Genomic DNA, 25,000 nt, shown 5'->3' with positions numbered 1-25,000 from the left:
ATATATATATATACATACACATATATATACTCACACACACACACACACACGTGACGCAGTGGTAGAGTTCCTGGCTGCCACTACGGCGGTCTGGGTGCCCGCCCAGGGCCGAAATAATTTCATTATCGCTGCACTGTGGGTCGTTACTTCAACTCTCGTCGGCGGGGAGTTGGGTGTGTGTGTACGTGTAAGGTCACAACATTACCCACAGATCGGTCATATATGAGCTCTGAGCTCTCTTCCGGGAAGGAAATAGCTGCCGATCACGAGTCCAACACGTGATTCAAGACAATGGTGAATCACACACACACACACACACACACATATATATATATATATTTTTTTTTGGGGGGGGAGGGGGCTGCACCGTCGCATCGGGAATAGGCCGACGATCCTGCAGTAAACCCACCCGGGCATTTTATACCTGTCAAGAGATTACATATTGTATACGGCGACACAGGAGAAAGAGAGAAAAAAAGAGAGAGAAAGAGAGAGAAAGAGAGGGGAGATTCCTCGACGGTATTTTTTTTTTTGTCCGACATTTCAGTATGAAATCTGAATGAGCAAACAGGGAGGCTGTGGCTGCGGTGGAGGTAGAGGCTGTGTGGTTGGAGACTGCAGCAAGCACACAACCAAATCTCTCTCTCTTCCCCTCTCCCTTTGCCCCCCTTTCTCTCTCCAAGATTCCTTCCTTGCCACTTCCGTCATGGTGCACACATGCCGATATTTCACTGACCAAAAAGCCTTGCAAGCGCGTATGTGCATGTATGTATGTATTTATGTATGTGCGTATGTGTTTATGTGTCCATGTACATTTGCACATGCGTACACAATATATAGTATATAATTTATGTGTACATGACTGTATACACAAGTATTTGTGTGTGTGTGTGTGTGTGTGTGTGTGTGTGTGTGTGTGTGTGTGTGTGTGTGTGCGTGCGTGCGCGCATGTGTGCTTTGTGAGAAAAATATTTCACTCATAGCCAAGGTAAGGATGATGAAAATTTAAGGAGTCTGCAGTGAAGTGAGGACGATTTGCGAAAACTGAAAATGCTTCTCTGCAAAAGAGTAAAGGTGACAGAGATGAGCTGGCTGAGCTATATTTACGGAAAAAACATGGAGGGCTTCACGCGAGAATCATCGATAGAAAAAAAAATAGCGATTCAACAAGGATGAATAATAAATATAAGTCTTCATGCGATCGTCTGCGAGTATGGAGAGGGAATTATAAAAGGAGTATTTGGAGAAGGTCTACAGAATCGAGGTCTTCTTGTTCACACTAGCGGTTTGAGCCGCGGGGGTTCAATTACAATGCAAGTCAATGGAGGCGTTCACGCACAACCGCGCAGTTTTTCCTTGACTATTTGGTACCACCGCGTTTTCCGCGCGGTTTAAACTGCTAGTGTGAACAGGGCCTTAGAAACTCTTGGTACTGGAGAAGCGTTGGAAATGTTACAGTGTACAAGTTGGAGTTGGACCAGGGGTGAGGGGGTGAGAGGAGGAGAGTACACAGGAGAACAGTGGAGCTTCTGAGCCCCGCCGTAGCCCAGTGGATACCATGTTGAACTCATGAGCAAGTGGTCGTGAGTTCGATTACCAGGACCCGTTGTGTGTTTCTTCCGTTGGCTCCTGAACAGCCCTAGCCAGGCAGGGAGGCAACCCAAACATCGACATATATATATATATATATATGCAAGGTAACCACTTTAGAAAAACAAACGGAGCAGAGCACTTTCGTATATTACATCTTCAGTGTAAATACAAAGAAAGAGGGTACAGCCAAACATAATATAGTAGGACAAGAGCACAAGGAAGTACACTAGGAGAGGTGGTGGACGAATTGTCCGGGCGTGGGTCACAAGTCTAGCATTCTTACATTTGGTAATTGTTAGTTCTTTCCTTACAAATATGATTATCAATCTTATACAACAATTACCAAATGTAAGAATGCACGTGTGACCCACGCCCAGACAATTCGTCCACCACTTCTAGTGTAGTTCCTTATGCTCTTGTCCTACTATATGTTTGGCTGCACCCTCTTTCTTTGTAATTTAAACTGAAGATGTAATATACGAAAGCGCTCTGCTCCGTTTATTTTCTAAAGTGGTTACCTTGCATTTACAAAACACACGTTCCCAGTTTTTTTTATTGCATATATATATATATATATATATTATATATATATATATATATGTATATCTATATATATATACATATATATATATATATATATATATATATATAAAGGTTACCCGCAACTGACAAGACTTGCCCTACCATGGGTTTCTCACTTCCCACTTTTTGGGAGTGGGATGGTGGTGGTAAGTGGAGCTTCTGGAGTTAGAGAAAAGGGAGTACGTGCTCCTTATTGTTATTGGCTCATGGCTGCAACTTCGCAGCTTGGTATAGGTTATGAGATATAAAGAGAAGAAAAGGAGAAAAGATGAACAAGAAGAGGAAGAAGAAAAGAAACTGCAGGTGAAGATGAAAAAAGCGTACATTGGGCCCTACATGACCAATACCATTGACGGTGTAGGGATGGTATTGGAGATTGACACAACATATCGAAGACATCAAATGTACAGGCCAAACACGTATGTCTATTCAAAACCATCTCTATACCGTCAATAACACTGTGCAATATAGAATAATGCGCAATAATATTGATCGTGTAGGGCCCGCAACATCTCGCCCCATTTCTTTTGCAAGAGTCAACCAACACCTCTTTTTTCATTACGAAATTCTGGAAACCTCTTCTGATACTTGGCCATTCTATTTATCTACTTTTGTTATTTCATTCATTTACATATCTATTCATTTATCCATTTACCTGGTGATTTACCTATTTCCTCTTTTACTACCCTTTGGCATAAATACTTGTATATGTATATGTACGTATATGTGTGTGCGCGCACATAGAACTTCCGTATACAAGAGCATCAGGGCGCTCGACTGGGCTTCGCGTGGAGGCGATGTATCGATAAACTTCTATAGAGAATGCAGAGTACTCCCGTCAGCTGTGCCGTCGAACGGAATACAGATGAGGATTTGGATATTGATTCTCGGCGTCCCTTTACCCGTGCGGTATGTGACTGTTATCCTAACTAATCCTGGGAGTATCTAAAAATAATCCTAACTCACATAGGGGATAATGTATAATACCAGGGATTCGTTACACGCACGCACGCACACACACGTAAACACTCCATCTATACCCACTTTCGGTGACTCGAATATTTCCAGTTCATTCGTATTTTTCCGTGTCATTTCCTCATTTTCCGCACGTCAAAATAACCAAAACACATTTCGCGTCCTTCACTCAAGAGAAAGAGAAAGAGAGAGGGGATAGGGGAAACTCGTCAGTCTACGCCTTATTTATTGCCACTTCGTCTTATACTCCCTATGACAATTAATCTCTACCACTTCCTTCCAAGTCAGACATTTCACCACCTTCAACCTTGTTGGACACTTCATTACCATTTTTATCTGCGTCAGACATTTTACTACATCCATCAACATTGAATATCTCACCATTTCACCTTTGGGCGACATTTCAATTTGATCTACGTCCGCTACTTCATTACTTCTATCTACGTTGGACATTTCACCACTTCCATCAATATCGGACATTTCACCACTACTTTGTTAGACATTTCAACACCAATTCCATCTACGACGGACACTTCAATACTTCCATCTTTGTCATACACTTCACCACTTGTATCTACATAGGACACTTCACTACCACTTCTGTCTACATCAGACACTTCACCACTTCTCTCTACATCGGACACCTACCACTTCTACCTATATCGGACACTTCACCACCATTTCTATCTACATCGGACACTTCACCACTTCCATTTTCGTCGGATATTTCACCACCTCTATCTACATCGTACATTTTATCTTCCCTTCCACCTCCCTCTCAAACTATATATATTTTTCCCTGATACAGAGCAACGCTGCATTTGTACTTTTTCCTCGAGGCGACATATATCTTCCAGTCCATATTTATTTCATTTTACTTTAAGCTCACACATTCCCCGGCTACTACTATTTGCACAACTTTGTGCTTCAGCCTCTCGTCTGCAGCTACGTTTACTCCACACACACACAACTTTCCTACTGGTGTGTGTGTGTGTGTGTGTGTGTGTGTGTGTGTGTGTGTGTGTGTGTGTGTGTGTGCGCGCGCGCGAGGTGTATATATCTCGCACCTCCTTGTGTACACGTGCGCTCTTAAGTGTTTATACACATTTGAAGGTGTACACCCCTCACCTCCATGTGTATGCACATACATACACACACACAACCTCGTGGCGCTGTGGTAAGAGTTCTCGCCTGCCATTACGGTGGTCTGGGTTCGAATCTTGCCCAGGGCTGAAATAATTTCAGTATCGCTGCGCTGCGGGTTGTTACTCCAACTCTCGTGGGCGGGAGTTGGGTGTGTGTGTGCGTGTAAGATTACGGTATTACCCATAGATCGGTCATAAGAGCTCTGAGCTCTCATCCGGGAGGTTAATTACTGTCAATCACGAGTCCAACACGTGATCCAAGACCATGGTGAATCACACACACACACACACACACACACACACACACACACACACATATATATATATATATTATATAATATATATATATATATACATATATATATATATATACACACACACACACACACACACACACACATATATATATACGTCCGCACACACACTCAAACATGTCTTTTCATGTGTTGGGCATACCAGCGCGTGTGACCATAAATAATGAAGCTGCAAGAGGGCATAGATGGAGGGGTGGAAGGGAAGGAAGGAGGCCATCTTCAAAGAGGGAACCTGGAGGGCCCTCCAAGAAGACAAGTTTCCTCCGCGCGAGCAGAAGACATCGTGACGTAGTGCCCTGGAAGAAGAAAGGGAGAAGGAGAAGAATGGGAAGGGGAAGGAGATGGAAAAGGAAGAGAGAAGAAAGAGAAGAAGAAGGAGAGGGGGAAGAAGAAGGAGAGGGGGAAGGAGACGGAGACGAAGGAGATGGGGATGGAGATGGAAAAGGAGAAGAAAGAGGAGAAAGAGGAGGAGATGGAAAAGGAGAGAAGAAATTGAAGAAGGGGAAGTAGGAGGAGAGGAAAGAAAAGGAGAAGGAACAGGATGAAGAGAAGAACTAGGTTGAGTGGAAACAGGTCAAGAAAATGGAAGGAGGATGAAAAGAAGAGGATATCGTGGATGAAGCAAAGAAGAAAAAGAAACTGAAGAAATGAGATAAAGCACGAACGCGCGCGCACGTGCACATAAACACTGCATACTTGTCACACATGCACTAAATATCAGTGTCCATCTTTCTTACATAATCAAGTTCATTTCATAAAACTTGAATTAATAAATGGATATAGATAAATAAATAAATAATTAGGTTGACACAGTTCACGTGCAAAAGTCACGGCTCACCTCTGGACCCTCCTTCCGTTTTCTTTTGACTTTGGTGTCCCAGAAAATGGGAAATGAAAGCTGCAAGTACTGTACGCGGTTTATCTAAGACGAAAACTATAGTTCGTTCTGCCTATTACTAAACATATAATTTGTATTTCGTCAGCAATAACCAGCGCCTCTTTCCTTAGGGACTAGAACGAGGGTGAAGATAGGTGGTATAGGAGGAATATTGGTCTCCAATAACAAAAGAACGCTGCAATGCTCTGGTCTGTAGGGGTATTACAGATGTCCTCAAATCCTACACGGAGTATAGACAAACGTTTATCCAGCTGGGGGCAGACCTCGGACCGGGAAGAGAACAAACAAATAAATAAATGGGGGAGATCACCTCTTAACACAACAGGAAATCTGCAAAGAATTCATATATGAACAATTCTATTCAAAACCCACGTGGTTTTATTCAGCTTGACGGAACCTCTCATTGCTTATTAGGTCGAACTCCCAGCCCCCATCCCCCACCCCCACTTTTTTTTTCTTTTTCTTTCTTTTTTAATGGCACAGACACGGCTTCCGTAGTACTAGAGGGACCTGAAGACCAGCGTCTGGAGACTGTCTGGACCAACGATCCCCAACCAGATATTCATGGACATCCCCCGCCCCCATCCCCTGGGAAGTCACAGAGGCATCCGAGTGGGATCAGAGACCGAAAATTAGTGTTAGTGGATGCTTAGCGATTAGATTTAGTGTTAAAGTGGTCTTCTCCGGGACAAAGAAGAACAGTAAAACATAAGTCTGGGGTACGTGACGAGAGGCAGATTGAGAACATCTTACGCCAGAAGTTAAACAAACTAACGCCTGCTAGAACCTCTAACCATAATAAAAACAAAACATTTTCATGGTATACCATATTCAGACTAGTTGAAGGTCAAGATCCGGGCAGATAGGAGTTCCGGAACTAATAGAAAAAATAAGGAAAAATAAAAGAAGGAAAAGAAGAAATAAAAGAAGTAGAAGAAGAAGAAGAAAGGAGAAGAAGAGTCCGGGCAGGTACAACGACGACGACGACAGTGAGAACAACGACCACCACCACCAACTTTCTCTTCATTAAGAAAAAAATTACACTTCCTTTAACTATACAGCTCTTAGCATGTTGCCCTTGTCAAGGGCCCCATCGCCGTCCGTACCTTGAGTTTCCTTCTGCCGTGGCTGGGCCTCCGAGACGGAAGATCTTCGTACAGAGTGGAGAGTGACTCCACTTCCGTGGCACGGGAAGAGGGCCTCCCGCACACGCCCCCGAGGGAGCGTAGGACGCCCTCGACCGCCCGCACCCCCGCGACTCCAACGCCAAGGCCTCCTCCTCCTCCCCCGCTGCCACCTCCTCCCCCACCTCCGCCGTTCCCCCCGTTGCCTCCCCTAGGGGAGCCCGCGAGAGGGAACACTGCCGAAGGGAAGACGACGGCGCCCGTGCCCACCATCCCCGCCCCGACACCTCCGATGACGGACCCATCGGGCAGGGAGTCCCCTCCGTCAGGAAAACACTTCCCTCCACCAGGCAGGCACATCCGTCCTTCGGGTTGTTGTGCCGCCGAAGTAAAGGTGGTCCAGGGCGAGCACAAGGGCGTGTGAGGCGGCACGGTCGTCGTGCTGTCGCTGGACAGACTCTCCCCATGAGGAATCACCCGTTCTCCAGCGTACTCCGGCGGGGGTGGAGGCTCCTCCTTCCACGAGGGGAGGGTCTTGCCTTCGGAGAGGTGCTCCGAACCGTGGAAGGAGTGGTACTCGAGGCTGAGCTCTTCGTACAGGGAATCACCTTCCTCGTCCTCGTCGACCACGGGTGAGGTGCAGGTGTCGCAGGCACAGGGGGAAGGTCTCAGGAGGGGGAAGGCGGTCTGTGGGGAATAGCTGGGGACTCTGGAAGGGATGCGGTTATAGGGACTGTACCTCCCGACGACGGAGGAGTTACCGTTGTTACTGCTAGGGATCCCCTGTGGGTGTTCCACGACGGCCAAGGAACTGGTCTGATCCTTCATAAGAGGAAGCTGCAAGGACCTGCGTCTCATCGAGTTCTTTTTCGAGTCTTCTCCTCCTCTGTCTCCCTCAGAAGTTCTTGCACCGACAGAGGTCGAGGACGACTGGGTATGGCCATTGAAGCTTAGACGCCCCTCCTTCAGGAGACACGAGGAGTAACTTGCATAGGGCGAAACCCTGGGAGTCGTCGACGTCCCTGCCGTCGACGTCGCCGTCGGCACCGGCGGCGGCGGCAGGAAAGGCGGTGGATGGCGTACGAGGAGGGGTGTCCCGCCCTCACCATCAACGCAACAGTCACAGTACTTATGAGCCAGCGACGGGTCCATACCTTCGGCAGGAGGGTCGCCTCCGGCGTGGGTGCTGGTGGCGCCCCCGGATATCACTTTCTGACGAAGAGAGCCCTATGTGATGCCCTGGGACTCATACACCTCACGAATTAGACCCTGACCGTGCCTCCTCTGTGATCTCCTGAAGGAGGAGGCGTTGGAAGTCACCCTGGGTCTTCAACAACTCCTGAGGACAACGCCTCGGGGAAAGAGGGACAGAGGAGTTACTCCCCTGGCCTACTGCTCTCACTATCCTCTTTAACCCGCCCCCAAGTCAGCCCCAGGGACATCAAGGGAACCTTCCACATGTGAGGAGACAAACATAAACACGAAGGAGAGGGGGAGGGGAGGTGGGGGAGAGGGGAAGGAGGAGCAGCAGGAAGTCGGGGAAGCGCAAACACGCACGCGCACGAACACACGCACGGCCGTCCTGTACAAGACGCACGGATAAGGATCCAACCACCACTACGTCATAATCACCCCCACCACCACCACCACTATTTACACACTCGTTACACACTTTTCCCCATTACACTAAACACCGGTAGGTCAAATGAACACAGGTCGTGTGAAGGGCTCTGACGCTTTATCCTTCTTCAGGAAGGTCCTCTGCCGTCGAGTTATATCCACGAACTGCGATCCGACCACGGAGGACTTCCTCGGCTCCCGATCTCTCGAGCACGAACGAAACTACATCGGGGAGAGCTCCGTCAGCGAGTACGTGGTTCTCCTGTACACGTCCAGCAACGCGCGTGCGGCGGCGGCAGGGGGACTGTGAGGTGGGGGACGGCGGAGGGGCAGCAGCACACAGGAACTGGAGGAGGAGGTGGAGGAGGAGGTAAGGTGGAGGAGGAGGTACGAGGGGTGAGGAAGTAAAGAAGGAGGAGGAGATGGAGGGAACTGTTGAGTAGTACGGGAGTGGATTGGTGGATGGGAGGGGGGTTGGAGGGGGAGGAGTGAATGGAGGGGGAGAGGGAGGATGGAGGTTGGCGTCGGGGAGGGTGTGTGGAGGGGGTAGACTGTGGTAAGAAGTGGAGGGGGAGTGGGTGGTGGGGGTGGATCTCTGAGGTGTAGTGGTGGAGGAGGAGGAGGAGGAGGAGGAGGAGGAGGAGGTGGTTGGAGGACGAGTAAGCGCTATTGGTAGCAGTTAAGACCGAAGAAGGGCTCCTGATGAGATTATGAGTCCGCCCGTTGTAAACGAGACTTCTTCGGTCCGAGATCGCTGTCATCGCCTTCAACGCCTTCGTTGGAAAGGTCGTCCTTGACGGCGGTCACGGGTTGGTTGTCAGGGCGCATGAGTGGTGATTTTGACAGGTCAACCTCCAACAGACAGACATACAGACACAAATGCACATACACACATTACCCATAGATTGGGCCGTATGTGAGCCTAGGCTCTCATCCGAAAGAGTAAAAGCCGTCGATCACGAGTCCTACATGTGATCCAAAACCGTAGTGAATCACACACACGTACACATGCACACACACAATGACCACCAACAACAAACAATGACCTCTGAAACACACACACAAACACACACACACACACACACACATTGCTGTACATAATTTCCAAGACAATTTCCTTCCGCCTACGCTACGTACAGAGGCGCCTCACTACACCCCACACCCAGCAATCAGCTGACCTCACAGTCACCACTTTCAACTTCGCCTTCTTCACTGTTGAGCAAGACGCCATTCACCATCTATAACTGAGTAAAAGCGAATCCGAGACTATTAAAGTCATTACCAATAGAGTGGTTGACGAGTGGAATAGACTTAGTAGCCAAGTAGTGGATGGGGATGACAGGTGGTAATGGACATACAACTGCATAGTGTACGTCTTATGGTCTCTTGCAGTTTCCTTCTTCGTGGACAGCTGGTTCCTCCAAGTCCTCTGAAATGTCTCATTCGGACCAAGACCAGGAAGAGACCGAAAGCTCATTCTTCAGATGAACAAAATCACGTGGCCCTTGCAAGAACAATACTTATCTTGGCCGCTCGGTGTACATGGGACAACAAACTTTTTCTCATACTTACCCTGACCTCAATTTAACGTTTAATCTATCTGGTGCCCGTGAGTCTTATTCACCTGATGGAAAACCTCTGGAACATGAAGACTTTCTCTCGAATAACCCTCTGACGTCTGGCGATTTTATTTATCGTATTATTCCCCGAAATTAGGAAGGCGATATTGTATTGATCAATATCTTTTATTCATTTACTTATTCTTGTTTTCGTGTATAATTTCAATTGTCCTTATTATCATTCAATTTTGATTTATTTGTTTGTTTTTTATCTTATTCTATGTCTACATGATTAATCTATTCAGAATCATTATTATTATTGTTATTATTATTACTACATACCCTTATTTGTTCATTATTATGATTTATTATGATGCATCCCACATCGATGCTATTGATCAAATCTACTATTTCTATTATGATTTATATATATATATATATATATATATATATACAATTATTATATATATATATATATACATGTATGTGTATATCTATGTCTATGTATGTCTATATGTATGTCTACACACACACATATATATATATATATATGTATTATATATATATTTATACACATACATATTTCCATTCCGCCTCGACATGGCCTTAAAGGTCTCCTATCAGCTTGTTTTCCCACTGTAGGGCAACACACCGCAGGAGCCCCCCCATCCCCCACCAGCACAACTACATCCCCGACCTGTGACAAAGCCACTTACACACCAGAACCTGACACTTGCATTCGCTCTCCTCAAGTGCCGTGCCAGCCAGAGGCCACATCAGTGCCTGCTGACGTTGCTCACACGCTAGCGCTGACAGCAGCAAGCATCTCCTTGCGACCGCCAGGTTGGGCCCATCATCAGCTTCTACGCTGAACGAACAAACACACACAATGCGACGAGAAGGGAAGGTGCAAGTGGGAGGAGAGAGGAGGGAAGGAAGATGAAGGAAGGAGAGGGAGAGGCGGAGGATGGAAACCAAGAACGAAAGTAAAATAGGAAGAGAGAGAGAAATATATATATATATATATATATATATATATATATATATATATATATATATATGTGTGTGTGTGTGTGTGTGTGTGTATGTATATATGAAGCTGCATACATAAACGTAAAAGAAAACACTAATGGAAGAGAGGGATTTATCTGCTTATCAATGGTGGCAAGTGTCCTTATACTAGACTCACTGAGACACAAGACAAATGTTCACCTCCCGGACGCTGTGACCTGACCGAGAGGCCCCTCAGGAGTAATATTAAATGTGCCATTTAAAACCTTCTGTAGACAACTCTCTGAAGAAGACCAAAATGGTCGTAACGTAAGAGTATAACCTATTCCGAGAGCATCTTCGTTTTACTTCCACCACCCAAAATCTCTCATCTGTCATTTGATATATATATATATATATATATATATATATATATATATATATATATGTATACACACACACACACATAGATATGTGTGTACGAGTGTGTGCGTGTACGTACAGTATGTATGTATGTATGTATGCATACACACACACACACTTTATATCTATATAATATATATATATATATATACATATACACATACAAATGGATGTGTGTGTACGTGTGTGTACGCACGTGTGTATACATACACACACATACACACACACACACACATTATATATATATGTGTATATATATATATATATATATATATATATATATATATATATATATATATATATATATATATATATATATATATATATATATATATATAAAAGAAATGGAAGTTGAGAGGGGAGAAAGGGTAGAAGCGGTGTTGGGAGAGGGAGAAGGAGAGGAAGAGAAACACGACAGGGCCAAAACGAAAGATAAAACTGCACCAGAAGGCCCTCCGGTTCAAAACATTTACATTGTTTGAAAAGAAAAAGAAAGAAAAGAAAAGAAAAGAAAAATACGAGTCTAGCACATGGTCCAAGACCTTGGTGAATCTCTCTCTCTCTCTCTCTCTCACACACACACACACACACACACACACACACACACACACACACACACACACACACACACACAACGAACCCGGAGCAACGTGCAATATGTCCTTCAATCGCTTGCAATATATCCAACTGTCCCTCGCAGAATGTCCCCGCCATGTTCTTCGACCATGAACGCCCCCTCGGGCCGACCCCGTGACCTCGTTTCGACAGGGGCCGGGGAAAGGTCACGTCAAGTCAGGTTAGGTCATGGTGGAATTTTCAAATTATGGGAAAGGGGAAAGAGGAAGCGAGACGAAAAGGGTGTAAGGAAAGGGAAGAAGATGGGCAAGGGGAAAAGAAAGAAAGGTAAGGGAATAGGTAAGGGGAAGGAAAAATAAGGGAAAGGGAGAGTCGGGAGATGGAGATGGAGGAGGAGGTGAGAGGGAAAGAAAAAAAGAAAGAAAAGGATAACGTTGTGAGAGAGAGGGGACAGTAAAGAGTAAGAGTTAGTGAAGGAATAGGCAGAAGAAAAGGGGGAAGGGGAGGGGAGAGAAAAGGTGAAGGAAGGGGAAGGAGAAGGGTACGAAGGATATATGTAAGGGGAAAGGGAAGGGGAGGGGGGAGTGAAAGTGTGAAGAAACGAAGGCTAGAATAGAATAGATTGTGACATTTTCAAATTAATGACAGGACATGGCGCAATGTTGTCACTGAGATGGTGGAATCGGCATCTTAAATGGCAGAATCGTCGTCTTAAAAAAGTGAGGCTTCGGTGCCAAGTCATGGACCCAATGGTCCCCTTCTAGACCGCTCCCCCGCTGCATTCCCACCGAAATGAACCCGTGGGGAGGAATGTGAGGAGGACGGACCAAGAAAATGAAGGACTCTGTTTGGAATCCGCGGAGGTGAGGCGGGAATGGCTGGGAATGCGCACCAGTGGTCGGGAGGAATGGGAATGGAGGCATAAGAGGGGTGAGAAATGGAGGCGTGAATGGAGAGAGGGAGGAGGCATGGGAGGGGGAAGGTGGAAAGGAAAGAAGGGGGTGGAGGAGTGGAGGAATGGGGGGGGGAGAAGAATGGAAGGGGGATGGAGGAATGGTGGGAGGAAGAAAGGTGGAAAAGGAGGGAGGGAGGGAGGGGAGGGAGGAAGAGAGAGGAGGGAGGAAGGGAGGGGAGGGAGGAAGAGAGAGGAGGGAGGAAGGGAGGGGAGGGGATCGAGGGAAGAAGGGGCGGAGGGAGGGAGGTGAGAAGGCAGCGTGAGTACGTCTATGAGGGAAGAAGAAAGAAGGGAGGGGGAAGGGAGGAGGAAGGGAGGGGGAAGGGAGGTAGGGGATGGGAGAGGAAGGAAGGAGGAATAGAAGGAGGGAGTGGGTAAAGAAGAGAGGGAAGAAGGGACATAGCAATAGATATGTTGTAATAGGTGATAGAGGAAGTAAATAAGGGACAGTCGACTAACAGCGGTGAACACTGCTAGGTGACAATGGTGGAAATAATGATGACAGAAAGATGGATCTTGTGGTAGTGGTAATGGAAGAGGATAAAACGATGGTGGTGGTGCTTATGACAATGAAGATGGTGGCAATGGTGGTAGGCTAACTGACTGACTGACTGACCGCTGAGCTTATCTAACGACATGGCTGACACTGCAATTCTTCTTGGCACACGAAAGATCTTTTGCAATCTACTTCAAGCACGCACGTACGCACGCACGCATGCACGCACACACACACACACGAGCTCTCTCTCTCTCCCTCCATTTTATATATTTTTTTCTCACTATCTTCATCTTCATCCAACACTCATCTTTCTCTGGGTGCACAAAATATTTAGTTAATGTCTTTATACAGCCACAGGCAAACAAGTACACAACAAAACACACACACACACACACACACACACACACACACACACACACACACTCCCCTCTATCTCCCTTCCCCTTCCCCCAATGTCTCATATCTCAAGTTTACCTTCTGCATTATCACTCCATCGTCAATACTTGTTTACCATCATTTCCTCTGACTGAGTTTAGGCACGTAGGTATGTGCATGTATGTATGTGTGTGTGTGTGTGTGTGTATGTGTTTGTGTTGTGTGTGTGTGTTGTGTGTGTGCGCGTGTGTGTGTTTGTGTTGTGTGTGTGCGCGCGTGTGTGTTTGTGTTGTGTGTGTGTGCACTTAAATGTAGTATACACGAGAGGAGGAACGCCCATGAGGTTCTGTCTCTTACTCTTCAATTATAATACCTAGCTTTAAATTCCTACATTGTTCCAACTTGGTCTATATCTCCTTATTTCCCAATTTTCATACCCAGATTTGAATTCACGTATTGTTCCAGCATGAACTACATATATTATGTGTGAGTAACTGTGTGTGTGTGTGTGTGTGTGTGTGTGTGTGTGTGTGTGTGTGTGTGTGTGTGTGTGTGTGTGCGTGTTTATGGCACGTCTGCATGCATAGATTTGTGTGCGTTATGTGAATGCTTGCACACATTTACACTTTCTCCCTTTTCCTGCAGTTCCCCTGTCTCTCTTCTCTTCGCTCTCTTCCATCGGCCCCCTAGCCCCCCTCCCCATAGAACGTGAGAACGCGCGCCCGAAAAGAACAGTACCACGAGTGTTTTAATTAAGTGCTCTCCTGAAGGTACAGAGGGGGGGGGGCTAGGGGGGCTGTTCGGGGGTAAGCCTAACACTCCCACCCCCACCCCTGCACACTTGGAAAAACAAGTTCTTCTTGAGAGAGGGAGAGGGAGATTTAGAGACAGACAAGAGGGGAGAGAGAGAGAGAGAGAAGAGGAGGGCAGAGGAGGGAGAAAGAGGGAAAAGAGAAAGAAGGGAAGGAGAAATAAAGAAGAGGGAAAGAGGAGCGAGTGAGAGAAAGAAATCGACAGAAGAGAAACATCAGAACTTGCCCCCCCCCAAAAAAAAAAAAAAAAATAAAACTCACTTGAAACCAAAACTCTTGCTTCGAGCACTCGACAACCAAACACCCAAAGAGGTGACGAACTTATGCAGCCAAATGTGCATGCGGCGGGCGAGGAGAGACCGGGCGGACCCACATGGGAAACGAGACTCACCGATGAAACCTACAAAACACAATTGATACAATCACGTTGTACAGTACCCCATCATCACGTCATGATACTTCCTCTCTTGTTAGTCTTCTTGGTCAATCAGGAAACTCGTCGACCTCAAGTATTTCCTGTCTTCTTCTTCAGTGTGTTCTCCTTTGTTTAAAATCTGATCACATATCCGATTATAAAATAAGAAAGTGAGGAGCCTACGCCAGGAGGCGCTGAGTAGTCGCCGCCTTTGCCCTTTGATGCGATTTGGGGGACTGATGGAGCATGTTAACAAGCACAGCTGGGAATTGAAGAGGAGTGCAGGATTCGAACTTACAACTAAACGAATGCGAGACTAACCCGCTTCCGGTTACACCTCAAGGTGAGGAACCTACACCTGGAGGGCAGGTATTTACAGTCACAGCTGGGAATCGGAGAGGAATGCGGGATTCGAACCCACAACTAAGTGAATGTGGGACCATTTATTTGATTTATCTAATATTATTCATCATAATTTATGTTCATCTTTTATCATCTATAATTTATCATAAATTATTATTCTGTTTATTTATCCGTTTATTATTTATCATTATCTATTTATCTTATCTATTCATTCATTTTTTTTTCATCGACCTAATTACGGACAAAAAGGTCTCCTGTCAACATGCTCTTCTTTATTAATCCTTTGTAACACGCTTCAGATCATACTAACAGCTCACTACACAGAGACAATACTTGACGTATAATTGCGTTAATCAAGCATCTTTTCATTATATATCTTATGTCGCCAGAACCGTATCCACTGTAGAGCAGTGCCATTTGCTTCCTTAAGGTATTGACTGGAGCAGTGAGGATCCGTTTGACATTCCTGCAGAATGTGGCTCGTTGTCTGCGTTTCCCCACATGGACATTTAGTGCTGGTGTTAAAGATAACAATGAACATCATCCATTTCCTGCATTCGATCTCGTTAAGAACCGAAAGTACTCCTGTCGGTATGAGTGATGTTCTGAAGTGTAACCCACCCGCTGTGATTCTAGAAGAAAGATAATACTCAATCTTCACAGTGCAAAAGAGTTTCCCTCAGCTGAATAACGTTTCCTGGTGGTAGTCACCATAAACACATTCATCGACCTTCACTGGCAAAGCGCTCTTTTTGAGCGGGAAAAGAATTTGATTCGAACTGGACAATATAATATGGCAATAGCCTTCTTGACGATAGTTCGTATTTTCTTCTTTCGCATAAGAGGTTTCAAGCAAATTTTTTTTTTCTATTTTTTTTTTTTTTTTTTTCATCGTGCCCCGGGCACCTCCCAGACGCCGAAGATTCACTACTCTCCTCTGTCCTAGGTGACTCAGGTCTCCTTCATCCTCTGGGTCTTGCTTCTTCGGTTCGTTGAGATCTCCTCAGGGCATCAAAAGAGGAGGTGAACTCGGACCACCTGAGAGAGTGGGCTGCCACCGCTCTTCACCGCCCTTCCGCCACTGGCCAGCACCTCTTGGGTCCTTGAGAGGCAACTGACCAGTATCTTACGACGGAGGGCGATGTCGATAGCTAGGACAGGCCCGGTTCGTTACCCTCTCAGGCTTGCATGACCCCGTCCAAAGTTCCCACCCGTCTACGGACGATCTCGCCGTTCCTCGGAAGAAGAGTCCCACGAGGCTCACCGGAGATGAATCCTCCCGCTGACGTGAAAGAGGTTCCTGCTTGCTGCCGTCGTGTCCCTTGTCGAGCCCACTTGGCCGCGGGCGCGACGAGCCGGGGGGTGTCTTCTGGAAGGTCCGTGTGCAGCCCGGATAGAGGCGACGATCGCGAGTGTCACGGCCCTCCTCCACCCGCAACTTTTCGCAGCAAGTACGTTGCAGTTCTTCCAATTGAATGATAATAAGTATGGTTTACGCGGCGTCTTTTGAATAAAATATGTGCAAAGATTTTCATGAATAATGTAATGTGCACAACTATTACATAATCTAAAGAGTCTGCCAGTACACAAGATATCGTCTCCTTCTAAGCAATTCCAGTCTCTTCATTGAGCACTACGCTGCGAAAACAAAGTGAAATACAAAATCGAAGTAAATAGATTATTTTAACGAAAAAATGTCATATAAACGTCGACAATGTGAAATTAGTAAGTGACATGACCGTAGTACCAATCAAACATCATTACAACTGAACAAAATCTATGACTTCAGTCACGACATAGTTCATTCGAGACGCCACTGCAGAGGTGGAATCAAAGTGAAGTCTGCACTGTATTGTACAAGAGTCCTCTACTTCAGTGTTCCTCAACCCTTCAAACTTTGTGGAGCCCTTACATCGATTTATATATTCAAGGGAACCCTTGATACGGGATTGTATAGGAATAGTCATTTTACATTTGTATGTAAGAATTGCTGATAAACTATTTTCTTTTCACAAGAACTTGGTGTTATCAGATTGTTTTCATTATGCAAACATGCATCAGACTGTTTTCATTGATAAACATGCATCAATGGTTTTTTATTGTGCAAACATGCATTTGACTGTTTTTATTGCGCAAACATTGCATCAGATTACTTTCATTGTGCAAACGTGCATTAGACTGTTTTTATTGTGCAAACATGCATTAGACTTTTTATTGCGCAAACATTGCATCAGATTATTTTCATTGTGCAAACATACATTAGACTTGTTTTCATTGTGGAAACATGCCTCAGACTGTTTTCATTATGCAAACATACATTAGACTGTTTTCATTGTGGAAACATGCCTCAGACTGTTTTCATTATGCAAACATGCATCACATTGTTTTCATTGTGCAAACATTACAAAAAAAGTGTTATTTACGAAATTGGAGATAAAGTTACTTGTTGAATTCCCCATCCTGTAGACCCTTGCCTGAGAAACACTGCTCTAGCTAAGGCCTCACTTGCACTGGACAAATTGAGAGGCAAGTCAAGTGTGCAAGTTCCTTGCTACAAATTACTCGACAAGAAGAAGAAGAAGAAAAAAAAAAAAATGGGACAGGATGCTCAATTTTCTGTCAAGTAGATGTTTACACATGGCAAGTAACTTGCACGCTTGACTTGCCTCTCAACTTGCCCTGTGTAAATCAGGCTGAAGTCTCTCTTTTACCACTTGCCTCCACCTTTTCCGTATGACGTTGTCCCCAAGGACATCTTAACATTCCTCTGGCTCTGTGTTTCTCAACTTTATCTTCCCCTGATCTTTACTAATGGAAAACAACCTCACCCCAGTAACTATTTATATAATTATTATGTGGGAAGTCATAGGTAAGGTCACGTGTTCAGAATAGAACGAAAACAACACCAACAATAAAAAACGACAACTTGTATATGAATCGAAGTGTTAATAAATAAATTTTCAATTTTCCTTTTTTCTTCCTCTTAGCAAGGTTAACGGACTTCAGTACTGAAGATCTTCATATATACTGTATGTATATATTCATATCATATATACATACACACACACACACACACACACACACACATATATATATATATATATATATATATATATATATATATATACATATTTATTGCTGGGACATTATGACAAGTTGATGAAGGTAGAAAAAGAAGTCACGGGTCTAGTTCCGAATTTCTGGGTTTATTCCTGGAATAAAGCCAAAAACTCGGAACTAGACCCGTGACTTCTTTTTTCACCATCATATATATATATATATATATATATATATATATATATATATATATATATATAACCATACACACATACACACACACAGTATTCCGTACAGCACAGCAGATTCATAATTGATTATTATTGATGATGATGAAGATTATTGATGACGGTGATGGTGATGATGATAGTGATGATAATGACGATAATGATGATAATGATGGTGATTATAATGATAATAAGGATGACGATAATGATGCTAATAACAATAATAATAATAATAATAATAATAATAATAAAGTTAAATTACATGTGTCAATCTAAGGTAAGATTTAGCCCACGGAAACGCAGAAGTGGGACCCTACAAACATAGCTCTTATCCTGTATACAATAATACAAACACACACACACACACACACACACACACACACAAACACACAATCATTCTAAATAGGCAGGATCCAACCGACTCGAAGCAATATTTGACTGATAAATGATGGTAATTAACAAATAAATGAATAAATCAATATTTGAATGTAACATCCCCATATAATAATACATAATAATAACAATAATAATAAATGATACACAATAATGAATAATAATAATAATACACATAATAATAAATAATAATAATAATACACATAATAATAAATAAAAATAATAATAATAATAATAATAACAACAAGTAATTTAAATGTAACATCCTTATACTGAGCAAAGAGGATATGACGCGTTGAAATGTCATCAGAGGATCTTGGTGCTATGACCAGAGTGAGAGTATACGTGTGCGTGCGTGCGTGCGTGCGTGTGTGTGTGTTTGTGTATGTGTGTATGTGTGTGTGCATGTGCATGTGTGTTTGTGTGTTTGTTTTGGTGGGTCGTGAATGGTGTGAAGGTGCGCCGCCTCTGGGATCCAATTAGAGAATTCGAAAGGAACTCTTTTGCCGCGCAAACATCACGACGACGTCGTCGGCGTCGTCGTCCTCTTCTTCTTCCCCTCCTCCTCCTCCTATTCTACTTATTCCTCTTCCTCCTCCTTTTCTTCTTCTTGCACCTCCTCCTCCCTTCTGCTCCTCCTCCCCTTCCTTTTCATCCTGCTCCTCCACCTTGTTCTCCTCCTCACGACGTCGTCTCTTCAAGCTTCCCTCTCCTCCTCCTCTTCCTCGTCATCCTCATTTTCATTTATTTGCCTTCTTTTCCACTTTAATCCCATTTCTTCTCTTTCCTTTCCTTCTTACCCCCAACAGACCAGAATCGCGCAGTATTCTTTTGATTGCAGACTGATCTCCACACACACACACACGCACACACACACACACATTATATTATATATACATATATATATATATATATATATATATACATATATATATATATATATATACATATATATATATCACAACAAAGTAATGTCGTAGCACATTGGTAAAATAATACTAATGACCCACTTTCGGAGAAGAATAGGCAAAAGTAAAAAGATCCGTATATTTCGATCACTGTGATCCTCTTCAGCAGATGTGATTACAGAGTGGAGAAAAAGCATGTATTTATACAAAAGTAGCGAGTTAAGCAGGTAGGGACGGTGGCTCAGGTCACGTGTCCGACGCTACGTGGACATTGGTGGATTTTGTCTACTGATAACGAAGAGGGTAACAAGTCTATTTATAGCTAAGGAAGTTATACAATCTGGTGACCACTGGCCATAGGAAATATTAATTTTCCTAATTATAATATTTCCTATGGCCAATGGTCACCAGATTGTATAACTTCCTTAGCTATAAATAGAATGGTACCCTCTTTATTAACAGTGGACAAAATCCACCAATGTCCACGTAGCGCCAGACACGTGACCTGAGCCCCCGTCCCTACCTGCTTACCTCGCTACTTTTGTATAAATACATGCTTTTCTCCACTCTGCAATCACATCTGCTTTAAAGTATCACAGTGATCGAAATATACGCTCTTTTTACTTTCGCCTATTGTTCTCCAAAAGTGGGTCATTAGTATTTTATATATATATATATATATATATATATATATATATATATATATATACGTATATATATATCCCCAAGGATAGAAGAGCTGGTTAACACATACGAAATACAAATACTCATCTCCTTCCTTCTCTTATTTTTCTCCTCCTCATCTTATTCCTCCTCTTATACTCCTCACCTCCATTCCTAACGACCTTCCTCAACTTCTTTTTCCAGTCTTATCTTGTTCTCGCCCTCCTCCACCTCCTCCTCCTTGAAAACCTGCTCCTTGAGGCTCAAGGCATCTTGAGGCGGAGCCACCGCCTCTGAAGGCCTGATGGCCCTCTGTGGAGGTGGAGAACGACGTCGCGAGTAGGGTACCCGTAGGCGAGGAGGACCTTGACCAGCTGTCGGTGAAAAAAAAAAAAAAAAAAAAAAGTCTCCCTCTCTCCCTCAGGCCAATGAATCATGATCACCTCTTCTATTACTTTCCCTTTTTCTTCTTCTTCGAGAGAGAGAGAAAGAGAGATGAGATTGAGATGAGATAGGAGAGATGAGAGTGAGATGAAACAGAAGAGAGAGAGTGAGTGAGAGAGAGAGAGAGTGAGAGTGAGAGAGAGAGAGAGAGAGAAGGGAGGCAGGGAGAGAGGGAGAGAGGATAGTGAGGAGAGACATAGGAGAGAGAGACAGAGAGACAGAGAGAGAATGAGAGGAGAGACACAGGAGAGAGAGAGAGAGTGTCCCAACGTAATATGTACATTAGCACATCCCACCATGAGCCGCTTCGCTCCACACACAGCCTTGCCAAACCCATCGCGAAGTCTGAGCAAGGGTGAAGGAGGGGAGGTACCTACGACAAGAGGTGTTGAGTAGCTGTGACCGAAGCGGCAACCTTTGCCCTATGATGTCCTTGGGAGACTGCCGAGGCAGGTAACAAACAGTCACTGCTGGGAATCAGAGGAGAGTGCGGGATTCGAACCCACTTCTTCTCGAGACCTCAATTCCTCTCTGATCTCTGATCCCGACGAAGCCCGCAATGAACGTTCTCCGAGTCTAACAAATTCGTCGCTATATCTTCGGATATTGTAACTCATCCGACCTGTACAAAGCTGACTATCTTTGGATCCGTTTTGTGAATTAATTATTCTAGGGGTGGGGGGCTTAGTGATACGCCCTATGGACCAGAGTCACGCATGTATTTATATTCAGAGAACAATCTTAAAAAAAGAATAATAATAAATAAATAAATAAATAAATACTATTGCCCTGAATATCTCCTTTACTACTTCAGCGCCATATTATCCTCATGGATAGAATCGCTGGATAACACCGACGAAATATCAATACTCGAATCCCAACGGAGTTCCTCACCAGACAGAAGTTCTCTCCAGCTCGAACAAATTCCCTTCTGCTCCCTCGGACATCGCACGGTGAAATTCAGCCTTTACTCTGGCTCCAACAAGGCTAATCTTCTTCTGTTAACTGTGTTAGAATGCTAGGTTTGGTTAAGTGAATTTCTTTTTAAGCGTTAATTTGATATAAGTTTATTATATTTTCGTTCTAAGGTTAGGAAGACATCAGGTGATACTAACTGGTTGAGACGTCCGTCAGTGAATGGAGTTCTCAGGTGACGGTCATAAAACACACACACACACAGACACACACACACACACACACACACACACACACACGATCTGAATGTTCTGACACATTGGTAAAATGAACTGAAGATCCCAACATTGTAAAAAAGAAAGTTGTACGAGACACGTATATTACAATCGCTGTCTGTGATCCTCTTCATCCTGAAGAGATTCACAATAATCGTAACATATATCCCTTCGTACAACTTTTTCTACGATGGTGGGATCTTCAATTCACATACACATACACACACACACACACACATATATATATATATATATATATATATATATATATATACACGTACACATATCATATTGAACACAGTAGTATTGCTACTTTTTGTACTCGGGTCCTTCGCACCTTGCGTTCGTTCAAGGAAGAGAGGAGGAAAGGAGGAGGAAGGACTGTGGCGAGTCTTGCGGTTGCCCCTGGGAACTTGGCCGTCCCCTTCCCCCTGGTCGACCACCTGTGGTTGGTCAGTGTGTGTGTGTGTGTGTGTGTGTGTGTGTGTGTGTGTGTGTGTGTGTAAGAGAGAGAGAGAGAGAGAGAGAGAGAGAGAGAGAGAGAGAGAGAGAGAGAGAGAGAGAGAGAGAGAGAGAGAGAGAGAGAGAGAGAGAGATTCACCACGGTCTTGGACCAAGTGTTGCACTCGTGATCGGCAGCTATAAAAATCCCGGAAGAGAGTTCATATATGACCCGATCTATGAATAATGCGCGAATGTATACACACGCGCGCGCGCGTTTGAAGCAAGGAACGATAATTGGAAAGTAAGACACTGGACAACACGGGCGGTACTCCTTTCATGTATACTATCATTAGGTAAATAAATACATACACACACACACATTTGAAACCAGGTATGATAATTGGAGAGCAAGAGACAGACCCCACGAGCGTTGCTCCTTACGTGTACACTATAATTAGGTACACGTACACGTACACATACACACACACACAAACTCAAGATAACTAACCAACGACCCCAGTCAATAAATAACGGTTCGTGAGTTGGGCGCCGTACTCTGGCCGGCCAACAGGGAAGACCTCCACGGAAAGATCTCGAACTCATCAAGAGCAAGAACCTCCACATCCACCTCCTCTCTCCTTCCACCCCCACCACCTCCCACAACAACACGCCTCCACCCACTCTTACCTCTCCACATCACCCTCCACCGAGAGAACTCTGGCCGCTGTTATGGTCAGTGCGTTTGAATGGAGTGAGGAAGAATTCGAAGTCGAAGAAGAAGAAGAAATCGAAGAAGACGAGGATGAAGACGAAGACGGAGAAGAACTCGAAGAAGGCGAAGAGGGAGAAGATGAAGAAGAAAAAGAGGTCGAAGACGACGAAGTAGGAGAGGAAGAAAAAGAAGTAGAAAAAAGAAGGAGAAGAAGAAGACCAAGAAGTCGAAGAAAAAGAAGACGACGAAGTCGAAGAACAAGAAGAAGAAGAGTTCGTCGCGCCTGGCAGCCAACGGAGCGCCACAAGTAGCTGCGCTCTTCTTCTGCAACATCCAGGGACACTGCAATCATCGGTGAGGATTGCAAATTACACTGGGAAAGATTACCATGAAGTTAACCCACACATACAGAGAGAGAGAGAGAGAGAGAGAGAGAGAGAGATAGGGAGATAGAGAGACTTATGACAAAGTACGAGTATGCGCGCGTGTTTGTGTGTGTGTGTGTGTGTGTTTACCTAGTATTTTACGGGACGAGAGCTATGCTCGTAGTGACCCGTTCTCATATTTCTCCGCATCCAGTTTATTCTTAAAATCTCGTATAGTTTTGGAACACCGTTTCTCCGTTTAGTTTGTTCCAGACATCAATCACTCTATGTGGGAAGCTATTCTTTTTCAAGTCTCTTCTGTAACTGTCCTTCTTCAACTTCTTTTCGTGTCCTCTTGTTTCTCTTCTGTCCCATTTTAATAAGTCGTCTCTATCGAGAATTTCCATCCCTTTCATAATTCTGTAAATGGTCAACAAATCACATCCTTTCTTCCGTGTGTGTGTGTGTGTGTGTGTGTGTGTGTGTGTGTGTGTGTGTGTGTGTGTGTGTGTGTGTGTGTGTAAGTACGCCCGCTGGTACATTAATGTGTGCATACGTTTGTGCGTGCAATGTACACAGTATGCACTCACGAGCATGAAGAGGAGGTGGGTGGTCGACTGACAAACAATTCCACGTTCAAACACAAACACAGACAATCCCGTGTGTGTGTGTGTGTGTGTGTGTGTGTGTGTGTGTGTGTGTGTGTGTGTGTGTGTGTGTGTGTGTGTGTGTGTGTATGTGTGTGCGCGCGCGTGTGAAGTTTCAGCATTTATGGATGAAAGGCCACAGTTCTTGCTGAGCGCAGAAGGGTATTGGCGTCTGTCCAATGAAAGAAAGAAAGAAAGAAAGAGAGAGAGAGAGAGAGAGAGAGAGAGAGAGAGAGAGAGAGAGAGAGAGAGGAGAGAGAGAGAGAGAGAGAGAGAGAGAGAGAGAGAGAGAGAGAGAGAGAGAGAGAGAGAGAGAGAGGAGAGAGAGGAGAGAGAGAGAGAGGAAGGGGGGAATCTTCCTTCGGTCTTCTCCAAGTGACTCGCAGTTCTTCTTCCTTCTCCTTCATCTGCTGCTCCTTTTTGTCCTCAATTTCCCTTTGCTTTTCCAGCCGCTATCATTCTTCCTCTTTGTATCCTTTCTCCTTCCCCTCCTCCTTGTATCCTTCCTCCTCTTCCTTGTGCCCTTCCTCCTCTTCCCTTTGCTCCTACTTCTTGTACCCTGCTTACTTTTCCCTTTTCTTCTCCTTCTTGTATCCTTCCTCCTTTTCCCTTTCTTCTTCTTCTCCTCCTCCTTTTATCCTTCCTCCTCTTTCCCTTTCTCCTCCTCCTCCTTATATCCTTCCTCCTCTTCCCCTTTCTCCTCCTCCTCTTTCAGCTCTCCTGCTGCCTTCC

General features: G+C 44.6%; 1 protein-coding gene across 23 annotated transcripts in view; it reads right to left on the bottom strand.

Moving 5' to 3' along the window:
- pyd (zonula occludens-like protein polychaetoid) overlaps window positions 1-25,000 on the bottom strand; it is a 600,297-nt gene that overhangs the window by 529,807 nt on the left and 45,490 nt on the right. For 10 of the 23 annotated variants that reach the window (XM_076197974.1, XM_076197993.1, XM_076197994.1 and 7 more), the window contains exon 1: window positions 6,614-7,936. The exons of 1 other annotated variant lie outside the window; for it this stretch is intronic. In XM_076197974.1, the coding sequence (XP_076054089.1) occupies window positions 6,614-7,783 (1,170 nt within the window). In that variant the 5' untranslated portion in view covers window positions 7,784-7,936. Of the gene's footprint in view, window positions 1-6,613; window positions 7,953-25,000 lie in introns of those variants that run through there. 12 more of the 23 variants (XM_076197987.1, XM_076197989.1, XM_076197988.1 and 9 more) reach the window with 8 other exon arrangements.

The sequence above is a fragment of the Oratosquilla oratoria genome, chromosome 14 (assembly GCF_046742065.1).
Source record: "Oratosquilla oratoria isolate Oo_2021 chromosome 14, ASM4674206v1, whole genome shotgun sequence".
Taxonomy (NCBI): Eukaryota; Metazoa; Arthropoda; class Malacostraca; order Stomatopoda; family Squillidae; genus Oratosquilla; species Oratosquilla oratoria.
This window is presented reverse-complemented; position numbering and strand designations above follow the sequence as displayed.